This window comes from Pleurodeles waltl, chromosome 9, assembly GCF_031143425.1.
Source record: "Pleurodeles waltl isolate 20211129_DDA chromosome 9, aPleWal1.hap1.20221129, whole genome shotgun sequence".
Classification (NCBI taxonomy): Eukaryota; Metazoa; Chordata; class Amphibia; order Caudata; family Salamandridae; genus Pleurodeles; species Pleurodeles waltl.
Window position 1 is genome coordinate 993459670 of NC_090448.1, and position 15043 is coordinate 993474712.

General features: G+C 47.1%; 1 protein-coding gene across 6 annotated transcripts in view; it reads right to left on the reverse strand.

Annotated features, from left to right (window-relative positions):
- Nucleotides 1-15043, reverse strand: part of ZNF410 (zinc finger protein 410) — a 142822-nt gene that overhangs the window by 19647 nt on the left and 108132 nt on the right. For 4 of the 6 annotated variants that reach the window (XM_069208512.1, XM_069208515.1, XM_069208517.1 and 1 more), the window contains one exon: nt 7217-7306. The exons of the other annotated variants lie outside the window; for them this stretch is intronic. In XM_069208512.1, the coding sequence (XP_069064613.1) occupies nt 7217-7306 (90 nt within the window). The remainder of the gene's footprint in view (nt 1-7216; nt 7307-15043) is intronic. 6 annotated transcript variants of the gene reach the window in all.

A 15043-nucleotide genomic window follows, 5' to 3' on the forward strand; every position in this document is an offset into this window, starting at 1 on the left:
GAGAAAGTGTGGACTGAGAAGGCCAAAGTCAAGCTTCCTAGCTATAGTCGGGCTCAACAGGGCTTCACCTGCACAGTAAAAAAAAAAAATAAAAAAAAAAAGCCTCTCTTGGTGAGATAGGTCTAATGAATACCTTTAAGTTTCAAGGCCAGCAGGTCATATGAAAGCTGCTGAAATAATATTTGGCAAGGTACGCATTAGTGGACCAAACATGAGATTATTCGAAACTGTAAAATAGTGCTTTGAGACATGTCTTACGAAGGGGAAGACAACAATGGCATATGCACCAAATTAACCCCTTTGGTGCCCTTCCACGCACCTTAATCTAAAACTGTATAGCTAGGCTAGCAAACGAAAACATTTTCTTACCAAAAACATGGATACTTTTTAACTTCCTATCCGAGGGTTCACAAGAAAAGCATTTGGATTGACATTACTTATGGATACTTGCACCACAATGATGCCAGATGCTGGCATTTGCAGCAGAAAGTCTGGGTTGCCATGGGCTGGCTTGTGATGTTTGGCTACAGGTCAGCTTACCCAAATGGCCTACCGGTATGGCTGAGCATGGCTTAGACCAAGTGGCCACAAGAGTGTCCTTATAGAACAAGTTATTTACCTTTGATAATGCCTTATCTAGTAAGGACTCTATGTAGCCACAGATTCCTTACCTTAGAATTATCCCCAGGCGTCAGACTGGATATGCAAAATGTTCATGATCAGTACCCTGGCGCACCAGTAGGTAGTGTTGTTCAGCTCCGTGTGGCAGCATCAGTGTCATCCACTCTGGAAGTGACACACGTGGTTCCTATTTAAGCACCACCCCAGTGCGCTGACGTTAGTATCTTTTTGCAACTTTATATGCCAGGAGCGTGGAGACACAAAGAACACTGACCACTGGTGTGAAAAACTTCGGCCTCAAAACGGGAATAGCCTTGACCCTAGAAATCTGTTCCCAGAGCTGGAAGGATGGGTGGGTCGGTAAGGAAACTAACTTGTTCATCTGATAGAGACTTCCGGCTGCAGATTCCTTACCTTAGAATAGATACCCAAGCAATACCTCCCCAGTGGTGGGTCTGTGGAACAAATTAAAATTAGAAAGTCCTGTAGGACCAAACATGCAAAGTGCCCATCACGATGAACGTGCTGTCAAGGCAGTAGTGCTCGGTGAACATGTGCAGAGAAGCCCATGTTGCTGCCTGGCAGATGTCCAGGACTGGAGCACCACATGCTACAGCAGTGGTTGCAGCCTTAGCTCTGATGGAATGAGCATGCGAACCCTGATGAGGTTGCTTCTTGGCCAGTGATTAGCTACATGAAAGGCAGGGACAACTTTCAGCAGAAAGAAAAGAAATCTCTAGTGCAAAGAATCAGCTTGTTTGGGAAGATGGTTAGGTATGGAGGCTTAAATGACAAGGCCTGGAGCTCACTGAACCTCTGGGCAGATGGTATTGCCAATAGGAAGGCCGTCTTGATGGTAAGGAGCCTGTGAGGACAGTTATGCGGCAGCTCAAAGGAAACACACATCAGAAATGTAAGTATTAGACTGCCGTCCCTCTGAAACATGATAAAGGGTGATAAAGTTGGAAGCATTGGTTAAAGACCTTTCAAAAACCTAATTACAATAGGAGATTTGAAGAGGGATGGCTGATCTATCAACCGCAGTAAGGCTGAGATGGCAGAAAGATGGCCCTTTAAGGTGCCCAACGCAGAGCTATGCTGAGCGAGATAAAGAATAAACAGAAGGACCTGAGAAAGGGGAGCAAAAAGAGGGACAACTTGCTTTTCTGCACACAAACTTTCTCCAGTGGCAGACGTATACAGTCTTGGTGGTGAGGCGCCTGGCTGCCAAAATAACATTGCTGACGTCGGTGAAAGGTCAAAAACTGTCCTCACTGCTTAGGGAGACCTTGCACCACCTCTGGTTGGAAATGCCATTCATGATCTACAAGGCATCTTCGGCTGAGTTAATCCACTCTGGCGTTCAGATTGCCCACCAGGTGTTGGACCACTAGGGATATGGCCTGATGTTCCAGCTATATCTAGAGGTGTAAGCCTCTTGCCAAAGGGTCCACATTCCCACCCAGACCAGTTTGTTGCAGTACCACATGGCAGTGGTGTTGTCAATGAACACCTACACTACCCTTCTCTTGATAGAGGGTAGAAAGCCTTTCCATGACAGTCAGATCACCAGGAGCTCCAGTAGGTTGATGTGGAGTCCTGATTCCAGCAAAGACTAGAGGCCTTTCATCTCCACCTCTCCCCGATGGCTGCCCCATCCCAGGAGTGTCACATGTCACCACTGTCAGATCTGGCTGGGGGAGGGAGTGTGGTCTGCCACTGATCCATTTGAAGTTTGTTAACCACCACTGCAGATGTTATGCAGCAACCTTCGAAATCTGAACCATGATAGAGAGATTCTGCTGATGCCAACTTCGACTGCAATGAAGATCGATGGTTGCACGACCAATCCCATGACGTTCCTCTCTACCTTGACTGAGACCATCCCAGCGTCATACATCGAGTGACAAGGAGCTTGATGTGCAGGGTGCGACAATCAATGCAGATCTGGGCGCCATGGTCTCGCTCAAGACACCTGAGGCAAATGAGGGGCAGGTGCGGCACCAACATTTTCTGATGACAGGCACCGCAGGCATCCCTGCCACACCAGGAGACAAGTCTAAAAAAAATAACCCTGACAGAATGTCAAAAAAGAGCAGTAAAAAAATAACTCAGGGTAGCTCTCTCTGGATGTGCTCTGACTGGCGCTGAAAAAAAAGTACTGACGTCAGTGCCCAGAGGTCTTGCCTCTATATGCACTCTGCATGACACTTCCAGTGCAGATGACACCACCTACTGACACGCAGGGGTACTGCTAATGAAAAATTTCCAAATCCAGTCCGACATCTGGGGATAATTTTAAGGTAAGTTATCTACAGTTAAAAGTCTCCATCTGACAATCCTCTTTAAAATTGTAGTACTGGCTAGAGGAAGCCATACCTAGTTCATAAGTTGGGTTTAGCTGGCTTTAGTTTCCAGAATAGGAAGTTGCAAATCAAGCAATTCTGCTGCTTTTTGCACCACTACAGCAAAAGAAGCACTCTTCTTCTGCTAGTGGACCAGTTGGTGAGTTCAGCTGTCAGTGGCATTGTACAAATTTAAGTAAAGCTCTTCATCAATTTAATGAAGGGGTGCAGATCTTTCCTCAATCACGTCAGAGCCAAAGATGGCCTCTCGCTCCTGACAATACTGGAACTGAGGGAGAGAATGAGGCTGAAAGTCTGGCTGTACAATCACTGATTGTGTGTTTTTTTGTTTTGTTTTTTAATTCATAGCAGGACACAGTCTGGCAAGGTACGAAATTGCGGCTGTATCCACTACCAGCGCTTGTAGAGTATATTATCATAGAAGGAACTGGCATGGAGTCTGGGGCCAGAGTAGTAGGTTGGACTAGCGTGTATCTGAAAACAGGGACAAGGGTACAGTTGGTCATCAGGTTAAGGCCCACCGGCAGAAGTTCATCTGGATGTCCCTGCAGTCTGTGGGGCATGAAGGTGTGCCAAAGTTTGCCATTAGCACCTGGGTAAGGTGCAGCATAGTCTTCTTGAAGCCTCTATTAGCTGCACAGTCAACAACGGCCTAGCCTAGGGAATTCAGCTACCACTGGACCAAATGCAGGACAGACTCTAAGTCAGAAAATGCCAGACTCCTAGAGTGTTGCCATTGCGACTTCTCGCCAAACTTTGAGTGGCGGAATAAGGGCGACTCCTGCTTGGCTTACTTGCACTTATGTTGCTTTTTCAACTTTGTGGAAGGCTTCGAGTGGAAACTGGTCTTCGTGCAATACCATGCTTGTGACTTAAAACAGACCCTTGACTTTGAGCGGGAGCAAGACCTCTGTTTCAAACACAATGTCCTCCTAAGCTCTGGGATCGGGGCTTCGTCTCCTTCTCACTGACTCTGATGGCTTTCAGGTGCACGAGAGCATACTTGTCACATACCTTTGTGACAAGAGCCCAAAAACGAAAAGCATAAGTCACGTGGGTCTGTGATCAACGTCTGTGTCCTGCAGTCACAGCATGCTTTAAATCCTGAAGTTTTCGAGGTGGCAACTTCCCTGGCACACTGTGTGAATAATTTTGGAGTGTTCAGAAAAATCAACAAATTTGGGAGCGATGCTCTAGATCCATATTGAAAGGCACGGAAAGAAAGGAGCAGACCTCAGTGTCAGGGGTGACGCTTACATTTGGCTCCGCTCCGTCACTTCCTGGATGATGTGAAGCCACTGCTGTGCCAAAAGGTACCACCTTCCAGCACGTGGGGCCTTTGTAGAAAAAATCTCCATATCCAGTCGGATGTCTAGGGGTATTTTAAAGCAGAGGAATCTGCGCGTAGAAGCACCCACAGGCAGATTAAAGTCTGTTGAATGGGCAGCAGTTACCCCTTAGTGTGGGTTGAGGAAAAGCCTTTGGTGTACCCTTGGTCTAGCAGAGTCACGCACTCGGTTTCAGTGGCGACAGACATGTCAAGACCACTAGAAAAGCAAGAAAATTAAAAAAGACAGGGTGATACAGCCATCCAAACAGTACAGGGAATTTAATTCTATCACCAAAACGGTGCCCTTATACCATTAATCATTCTTTTAAGAGGACTGCATATATTTGACCTTATCTCAGTGCCTCCCCTAAACAAGTGAAAATTTAAATCAGTGGTGAGGGCAAGTAGGGAGGTTTGAGGGATCAACTGAGAGAGGTGTTATTGAAAAATAAAAGTCGAGGGGGTTATGAAGGGATGAGGAAAGCGATGACAGACTTGCGATGAAAGAATAACTTGGAGATAACAGGGGAGATGCCCATGGGGCAAGAGTGAAACTGCACATGGGAGAGAGAGCAACAACAATAAAAGCAACAACGATAAACAAAGAAAGTAGTACTCTGAACGTGAAGAGAGGAAGGATGCACGTCATCCATTTAAAAAGATGGTAAAGAAGCTATGCTCCAGGGAAGGGACAAACACCAGAAAGAGATGAAAAGCCATTGAATAAGAAGGATGTAAATGAGATTCACGAAACATAATAAGCAAACGGCTGACCCAAATGCTCTCTGAGAATTAGCACTGTCCTCAATAGGTCGTTCGACAACAGACAACTTAAGTTGTCTTTAGGAAACAGCTTAAAAACACAACAGTGTATTTTTGTCTCAATCCATAAGTTTCCTCGGGAACATTACATCTTCCCCTGGAATAACTATGCTGGAACATGCAAAACCACTGCAACAACCCTAAGACATGGTAGTGCTTTAGTGCCTGCATTCCTAATGCCACACTTCAGAGAGACACACCTTTACGGTGCAAAGCCACTGTTTGTAGTTAATCCAGAATCCCTGACCCCCACAAATGGGAGAACTAAAGAGCACCAAAAATGCAGCACAGAAAGGTGTACAGATGACGTGTCCTGCTTACTGCCACCTTCAATAGGGTCTCAGAGTCTCTCAACGTGCCAGACCCTGGAAAACAACTCAAGTGAATCCTTCTGAAAAAAAGTGGTACATCTCAATATTTACAGTGAAACATACAATGCACTGCCTGGTCTGCTTGCTAACAAGTATGGCTAGTATTGATTCTCTGAGGAACCCCCCACGATTTTTAACTTTACCAGGTCTGGCACTTAAAGGAAACACAACCTGGTTGGGAAGACTTGGAATTTCATGTACTGTGGAGTGGCAAACAGGTTCCACATGGAGTTCACCCACTACATGTAGTTGTCCATCATCTACCTCCCTCTTGTGTTCAGCTGGTTTTCTTTGTTTCAAACATCCAGCCAGTAAATTTCTGAGTATGAACTGAGACACATTCTTGTTCACAGTTAGTCTTATGGTCTAAAGGACATGTAATGTGGTTGTCACTGTTCTGCTGTTCTGTTATGAGTTTGAAACTTTCAGCAGCTAAAGAGCAAAGAGTCATCCATTCTTACCCATAAGCGTCAAAGGTAGACCACCACAGAAGCCATTTAGTGAATAAATGGAGGGCAGGTAGGGGGCCAAAAGGCAGCGGGTGATATTTAGATATCGGCGGATGGGTTACTCGATCGCAAGGGTGACGGATATCTTGCCCACTGAAATTGTAATCCCATTATATGTTATGAGATTTAGATTTCTGCGGAAGGGATATCAGTCATCACTGTGGCGGAGTAACTCGTCCGCCAATATCCAAATCAGGCCCTCGGTCTCAAACTGGTAATGCTGTCATTTATCATGAAGCATAGGTGCTGTCTGTCACAAGAGTGTGTAGGAATATGAAAGTAGGTGTCCTCCAAATCACTGTGGTTAAAAGATAGTAGAAACTATATATTACCACTGCTACTTGACATTTACCTCAAAGGATTCACAGCTTGACAATGGAGAGAACTAATGCTCAAGCTATTTGTCCCGACAAATTTATAACTTGGGCCACAGAAAGGCAATAGTTTTGTTTTAAAAATCACACGTGGCCCATGATTCAGATAACCTAAATACTGATAATCTTTCATGGTAGTGTGCTACATAACCATATAAATGTAACTACCAATATACTTAAATTGCCCATGTGCAGGAAAATGGAGAAAAAGCTAGATAAATGAAAACTGCTGAGAGTGGGAGAGAAAAAGCAGAACAAACACACAGTAAGTACTGCTGGCAGTCAAAGAGAGTTGACTGGAACTGGCAATTTTGCAAACTCAACACAGAGAAAAACATATTAAAGAGCAGTGATGGGACAGTGACTAAGTGGTCAGTCTTGGAACCTCAAGATGTAACTTCTAATTGGGAATTCACTTGATCATAATGTGTGATATAGGGAAATTAACTTTACAATCTGTGATATAGTTTACTTGGGGGCGGGGGTAATACTGTGAGTGTTTAAGATGTGAACAAATAGTAGCTACTAATGTTCATCTTCACGGTTTGATGGGTAAATTCCTAATGCTGCAAGACCGACACCGAGTGGAACAAACGGGTGGTCAGGAATTTTGGTAGACCAAGGATGCTGGCTAATGAGGAGTGTGGGTGACAGACACAAACAGCAATACATGGATACACAGTAGTACTGGCAGACATAGAAAGCATGGTAAGTGGGTAATGTTGGGGATCCACTGAATTCTAAAGTTTTGGGAGATTATTGAAATTATGATTTGGAGTAACTGAAATTGATTAGGTTATAAAATGTTTATTCACGGAAATACCTGAGTGAATGAGGAGGTGCTTTCGAAGGCTGGAATTTTCTGCAAAAGAACGACCACATCCCTCTTCTTCACATATGAAAGGCCTTTCACCTGAGAAAGAAAATTGCATTCCAGACAATTATAGACACGATTTACCAGTAAGAATATTTCAAAAGTAAAACTAAATAATAGGCAATGGCCATATAATGCCTTCATGTGGCTCATGAAGTAAGATGTAATTCTTCTTCTGCCAGCAACTTTTATGTAGGATCATATAGTAATTACATGTATCACACCTATTGAATTGCTACATTGGCCCCTCAAAAGCCGTCTGTGGGAATTGTATTAGAATACATGGCAGCGCTTTGTGAAACCTAAAGCAAAGACCACAGCACCACAAAAAGCACAAGGTGCAGATTTGTAATTTTCTTCTTCATAACATTTTATTTGAATTAACTGTAAAATATTTCCATTTACCAGTTCGAGTGCATAACACATAAATAAATACATTTGTTCTTTAAATAATGCTATTCAGAAAACTTCTTTACAGGAGGTAACATTTAGGGGGTCATTCTGACCCTGGCGGTCTTGGACCGCCAGGGCAAGAATGACGGAAGCACCGCCAACAGGCTGGCGGTGCTTTATTCCCTATTCCGACCGCGGCAGTAAAGCCGCGGTCGCACCGCCGGGGCCGGCGGTGTCCCGCCGATTTTTCCCCGGCGGTGATAATCCACCAGGGCAGCGCTGCCCTGGGGATTACAACCCCCTTACCGCCAGCCTGTTTCTGGCGGTTTACACCGCCAGGAAGAGGCTGGCGGTAAGGGGTGTGCTGGGGCCCCTGGGGGCCCCTGCACTGCCCATGCCACTGGCATGGGCAGGTCAGGGGCCCCCTAACAGGGCCCCGGCCTGCTTTTCACTGTCTGCATGGCAGACAGTGAAAAGCGCGACGGGTGCAACTGCACCCGTCGCACGGCCGCAACACCGCCGGCTCCATTAGGAGCCGGCTCCTGTGTTGCGGCCTCATTCCCGCTGGGCCGGCAGGCGCTAACATGGTTAGCGCCCGCCGGCCCAGCGGGAATGTTGGAATGGGGGCTGCGTTATTGCGGCCGCATGGCGGCCGCTTGGCAGTTCTCGCCTGGCGGGCGGCGGTAGCCGCCTTCCAAGGTTAGAATCACCCCCTGAGTGTTTTAGTTTTTAAATTAATCCAACTACAAACACATTTGGATTACAAAGCCATCTCCGCTGCCTTCCCAAAAAAACAAAAAGCTGTAAACTGGATCACACAGACATGCCCCTTTACATGAGACCATGTTGACACCATTCCTTTATGAAAGCCAAGTGGTGCAGAGTCCCAGAATGAAGAGTTAGGTAATTCAGACTGCCAGTAAGTTCCTGGTAAGGATACACTCAAACCTGTTTACATATACAATCAGGTTTAATAAGGAGGAAGGAGGACATTTTTATCAATTCGAAAAATATATAAATGATAAAGAACTATAATTACAAGCACTCAGGATATATCCTTTCCCTTTATGGGATCTTTTATAATATTTATACCAGAGGGAGGACAAACCAAGACAGTAGGTAGCAAAGAGTGATAACCCAATCATGAAATACAAGTTGTACAAACAGGTGTAAACCTTTAAAGTCTCTCTTTAGAAGTGAGAGCCCTTTGCAAATGTGTGGACCAGTCCCTGATGGCTATTCTGCAATAACTGCAGACTGAGATATTTCTCTTAGAAGCCACAGGATCTGTGTTGCTCAGTGCTTAATGAACAAGTTACCTTCGTCAATGCCTTATCTAGTAAAGACAATATCTAGTTGCAGATTCCTTACCTTTGAATTCCCCCCAGGCGTCAGCCTGGATCAGTAGAACTTTCTGAGCAGCATCCCAGTGTGCCATTAAGTGGCGTCGATTGGGTCTGTGTCCATCGCCGGATATGATGTAGTTCCTATATAGGCGCCACCCCAGCATGCTGATTTCAGTTTCTTTTCATGAATTACACAGCAGAAGCACAGAGCAATGAAGAACAGTAGACTACTGGTGTGTCGAAACTAACGCCCTGAAAGGAGAGTCCCAGTCCCTAGAAATCAGTTCACAGAACGGGTAGGTTTCAAAAAGAAATCTGCAAATAAGTATTGTCTCAACCAGATAAGGCGCTACCAAAAGTAAGTAACTTGTTCATCTGATAGAGACTTCTAGATGCAAATTCCTTACCATTGAATAGATACCCAAGCAATACCATCCCGGGAGGTGGGTCTGCGAACCAAGATCATACTAGAAAGTCCTGCAGGACCGAACGGGAAAAGTACGCGTCCCTATGGACCCGACTGTCCAAGCAGTTGTGTTTGGCAAACCTGTGCAGAGAAGCCCACGTTGCCACTTGACAGATGTCAAGGACTGGAACTCCACATGCTAATGCAGTGGTTACAGCTGTAACTCAGGTAGAATGAGCATGCAAGCCTTCAGGTGGTTGCTGCTTGGTCAGTGCGTAGCAGATCTTAAAGCAGCATACGACCCATCTGGATATGGTGCACTTCTGCACTGCCTGACCTTTCTTCGCATCCCCATAACCGACAAAGACATGATCATCCGGCCGGAACCCTTTTGTATGATCAAGGTAGAACGCAATGCTTTTTTTTTTTTTTTTAGGTCGAGGCAGTGGAGTCTCTCCTCTTCCACAGAAGGATGTGGGGGTGCTTAAAAAGTAGGAAAGGTGATGGATTGGTCTACATGAAAGGGCGTAACCACTTTTGGCAGAAAAGAAGAATGAGTGCGTAGCACCACTTGTCAGGATAGATGGAAAGGTAGGGCAGCTTAGATGACAATACCTGTAGCTTATTGATCCTGCGGGCAGATGTAATGGCCACAAGGAAGGCTGTTTTGAATGTGAGAAGCCTGAGAGGACAATTGTGCAGAGGGTTGAAAGGAACGCACATCCGAAATGTCAAAAACAAATTCAGATCCCACTGGGGCATAAGGAGTGTGGATGGAGGAAAAAGGTGTGCAAGACATTTGATCAGGCAACCTAAAAAAAGCAAAAATAGTAGACCGATAACCTTTAAGTGTGCCCCTAGCAGAACCCTGCTGGGCCAACAATTGAACCTCCGACAGAGGGGCAGATGGAGGGTCAACAGTCTATGGCATAATTTTCTTCCAATGACAGGCATGCACAGTTTTGGTGGAGGGATGCCTGACTGGCAAGATTACATTAGAAACTTCAGGAGGAAGGTCAAAAACTGTTGCCACTCAATCTCCACGCAAGAAGGTGGAGAATGGACAGTTTCGGTTTCAGCACCCTCTGTGCTGCTGCAACAGAAGTTCCTCCCGAAAGGGCAGTCTGATTGGAGGATCAATGGACAAGCTCAGCAGCTCAGAATACCAGACTCTCCTTGCCCAGTCCGGAGCCACAAGGATTACTTTGGCCCAGTGGTTCTGGATTTTCTTAAGAACTAAGGGCAGAAGTGGTATGAGCGGAAAAGTGTACAGGAGGCCCAAATTCCACTTGAGACGAAAAGTGCCTCGGTGCGATTGCAGCCTTGGAAACTCCAAAGTGCTAAACTGCTGACATTACACATTCTCTGCAGAGGTGAACAGATCTAACCAAGGCTCTCCCCATTGCTGAAGGAGACCTTGCGCCATCTCCGGATGAAGAAACTGTTTGTGATCCGCTAGCGATTTTTGGCAGATTTTGTCTGCTGAGGCTTTCAGAGAGCCTGCCTGATGTTGAACCACCAGGGATATGCCCTTCTGTTCCAGCAACGTCTAGAGGCGCAGAGCCTCTTGACAAAGGGTCCACAACCCCACCCCACCCTACATGCTGTATTACCACATGGCAGTGGTGTTTTCCAAGAACACCTGAACCATCTTTCACTTGATAGAGGGAAGAAATGCCTTCAATGCTAGCTAGCCTGGTTGTACTGAGCTCCAACAGGTTGATGTGGTGTCAGTATTCCGGTGGAGGCCAGATACCTCTGATCTACATCTCTCCGAGATGGCCGCCCTATCCCAGGACTGATGCATCTGTGCCTACTGTCAGATCTGGTTGGGGAGAGAGGGATCTGTCTCTGACCCAACCTCAGTATGTTAATCACTACTGCAGATCTTGCGCAGTTCCCTTAAAGATCTGGGGTTGTCTGAGAGATTCCCCTCATGCTGCGCCCCTGGAACTTCAGGTAACACTACAGAGCCTGCATATACCATCTGGCATGTGTCACCAGCAGGAGGCCATGAGGCCCAGCAGCCTCAGACTCATTCTCAATAAAATCCAGGACAGAGGCTGAAACATAGGTATCATACCCTGAATATCCTCAACGCTCTGGAGGATAAGCCTGAAACTGCACTGCATCCAGGATAGCTCCGGTGAAAGGGAGCGTCTGAGAGGGAGTCAGGTGTGACTGTGGCACATTTATAGTGAACCCCAGCAAAAGCATGAGGTCTGCTGTAGTCTTGAAGTGGGAGACGACAGCCTGGGGAAAGCCTGCCTTTAACAGCCAGTTGTCGAGATAAGGGAAGTCTGAAACCCATGATCTGCGCAGACGAGCTGCGGCCACCACCATCACCTTGGTGAACACCCGAGGGGTGCTGGTAAGGCCAAAGAAGCATGGTGAACTGTAAGTGGTAGGAAATAAGCATCCTCCAAGTCCAGCGCTACCAACCCGTCTCCTGGTTCCAGGACAGATAAAACCTGAGCCAGCGTGATCATTTTGATCTTCTCCTTCTTGAGGAAGAGCTTGAGGAATCGAAGGTCTACGATAGGGCGGAGGACCTTATTACTTTTAGGTACCAGGAAATAGCAGGAATAGCAACCACAACCTATTTTTGGCATGGGAACCCTCTCAATGGTTCGCTTGGCCAAGGGAGCCGTAACTTCCTCACAGAGAAGGGATAAGTGACCCTCCATCATCCGATCGTAGTATAGTGGCATGGAAGGAGGGGTAGTCTCAAAGAGGAGGAAGTAGCCCCTTTGGGCTATCTGCAAAACCCACCTGTCTGACCTAATGGATTACCAGCAGAGCAGGTGTCGGTGGATCCTGCCTCTGACTGGCCCTTGGTGGGGAGCTAGCTACAAAGGGTAACAGGTTGCTGCAGAAGGGGGTGGGGCACACTGGCCAGACCACTGGCTCCCTAATCCACAAGATCAGTGGATTCCACACTCTCAGCCACTCAGGGACTGGGAAACATGCACGGCACGGTGGCTGGATGGAGACGGATGTGGTTGGAGGCCCCTTCCTTAGACACAAGAGGAGCAAAAGGCAGACTGGGGGGGACGAGGGGCCACCGCGAGGCCCAAGGACCTGGCCATAGCTCAAGAATCCTTGAAGTGCTTGAGTGCAGAGTCTGCCTTGTCTCGAAAGAGATGGGTGCCATCAAAGGGGATTTCCATCAAAGTAGCCTGGACATCCCCTGAACAGCCAGATGTACTCAGCCTGGGAGAGTGCCTTAGGGCCACTGTTGATGAAATCGCTCTGCCTAGCGAGTCAGTTGTGTCTAGTCCACAATGGATTGTGAACTTTGTTACATTTCTCCCATCGGTAACTACCTGAGAGAGTACAGCCCGGATCTCCTCCGGGACTCGTGGCAGCACTTGTGCAACCATATCCGAGAGCATATAAGAGTACTGGGCCAAAAGGCATGCAGTGCTCACGGACCGCAGTGCTAGGCTGGTGGAAGAAAAAGAATCCTCTTACCAAATATATACAGCCTTTTGGACTCCCTATTAGGGGGTGTGGAATGGAATGCACAGTGGAAAGTGGAGGCTTGAATAAACATGCTCTTAGGGGTGGGGTGTTGCATCAGAAAACTTGGGTCTCATGAAGCGGGATGATAGTGGTGGGCAATTGTCCTGTTCACAGGAACACCTGTGCTGGTTTTCGACCAGTTACCCAGTAGGATATCCATGAGGGCCTCATTAAAAGGGAGCATGGGTTCTGAGGAGGAGGAGGAAGGAAGGGAAGAACAGGAGAAAGCTCCTATTTCTAGAAGTTAGTCATGAATGCTACCAAAGGGAATTCAAGGTCCAGGACCTCAGCTGAGTTTCTCACCACCACAGAATAGGAAGCTTCCTCCTCCGTAGCCACGGGAAGGGGAGAAAGCATGCCAGTATCTGGAGAATAATCCAGTCCGCTGGCTTCACACAAGTCTGTACGCCAGTTCATAAATAGGGTCTTGGAGCTGGTATTCTAAAAGGGTCCAGCGGCCCCGTCCTATTCCTCACCATAATCTATCGCATAAGAAAGGGGCTCAGCATCCGACATCGGAGGCAAGGCTCCTGCTGTAGTCAGAGCCAGCGTCGGGTGACACCCATCCAGCTCCGTGTTGGAGTCGGGAATAAGAATGGGATGGTGCCACCTGTCTACCGGGTGGTGCTGGGAGCGCCGGCATCGGGACCAACACTGGTGAAGGTCAGAGTGGTATGACTGACATTGGTCTGGATACAGGAGTGCATCCATGGGAGACCCTCAGCTCCGAGTGCCAAGCTGCCGGCATGGAATTCGAAGGGGTCCCTTCCGACTCCACAACATCCAAAGGCGCTCCAGCATTGTCAGACTGCTCAAAATTGAGGCACACGTCCTCATAAAACTCTTTCAATTGGGCGGGGGTTGCTCTGGCACCTAGAAACTCAGGAAGGTGCAGAGTTGGGCCAGGCACAGGCTCCACAGAGAGAGGCCTATAACGTCTATACTCCCTCATTTCATTAGCCAACAGATGAGAAGTCAAAGGGCACTTCAACTTCTTAGATGTCTTCTTGTGTCTCGAGTTATCCGATTACCCCAAGGACTTGGAGTAGGATGACCACGATGGAGGACTCCACAACGAATCCCGTGATCTTCTGCTTGATGAGGATCTCGACTTGCGCAGAGTCGAATGTCAGGCTGCCATCAGCTTCAGGGACCACTCCCTCAAAGCTTTTGGATGCATGACATGACACTTGGAGCACAACTTCAGGTTGTGGTCACGCTCCAGGTAACAAAGACACAAGAGGTGCAGCTCTGTCACGGACATCATCTGATGACAGGCTTAAACCCAGTCTTCCTCAATGACACCCTTGATGCACCAGGAGTTGAAAACTTGAAAATTCTTTGATAAAAAGTCAAAAAAGGGCAGTCAAAGAGGGGTAGCTCTCTTCGGATTAGTGCTAGCTGGCTTGGAAAGAAAATAACAGATGTCAGCGCCCTGGGATGACAACGTCATATCTAGCGCGGACGACACAAGTGACGGACGCAGAGCTGATCAACTCCACCTAATGGTGTGCAGGGGTGTTGCTCAGAAAATTCTCTGGATCCAGTCTGAAGGTTGAGGGAAATTTAAAGGTAGTGAATCTGCAACTGGAGGTCTTTATCAGATACGTACAACAAGTAAGAACAGAAACAAAACACAGGAGGCTGTCACCAACACTGCTGAATGGTAAAATAACCTACTGGATTTTTTGCAGAGGGAGACAATCAATGTTCAAGTTAACGCGGCTCAAGTTACCTAGTGGATCAGGTGTTTGTAATACATCAAGCGGCCAGTAACTGAAACATTTGGCTAGCAGTCTGCTAACTGCTCCCAATAGCGCACCTTCGGGGCCCGACTTTCTCCTACTCCTGATTTAATGCTGGAGTGCAGTGGCTCGGTGGAAAAACAGCACGAGTCAGACAGCTCTTCAAGTTCTCTCGCTGAAAGGAATCCTACCATTGGGGTAGTCTTGGGTCTTCAATCTCAAGGCTTGATGTTGCAGCAAAGTCAGCATAAGTTCTTTATCCTTTTGCAGATGGCAGGCAAGCCACGGTCACGCTGGCTGACACGTTCTGAGGTCGGTGAATGATTTGGCCCACATAGATTGCTGTGGAAATTTGTAGGGA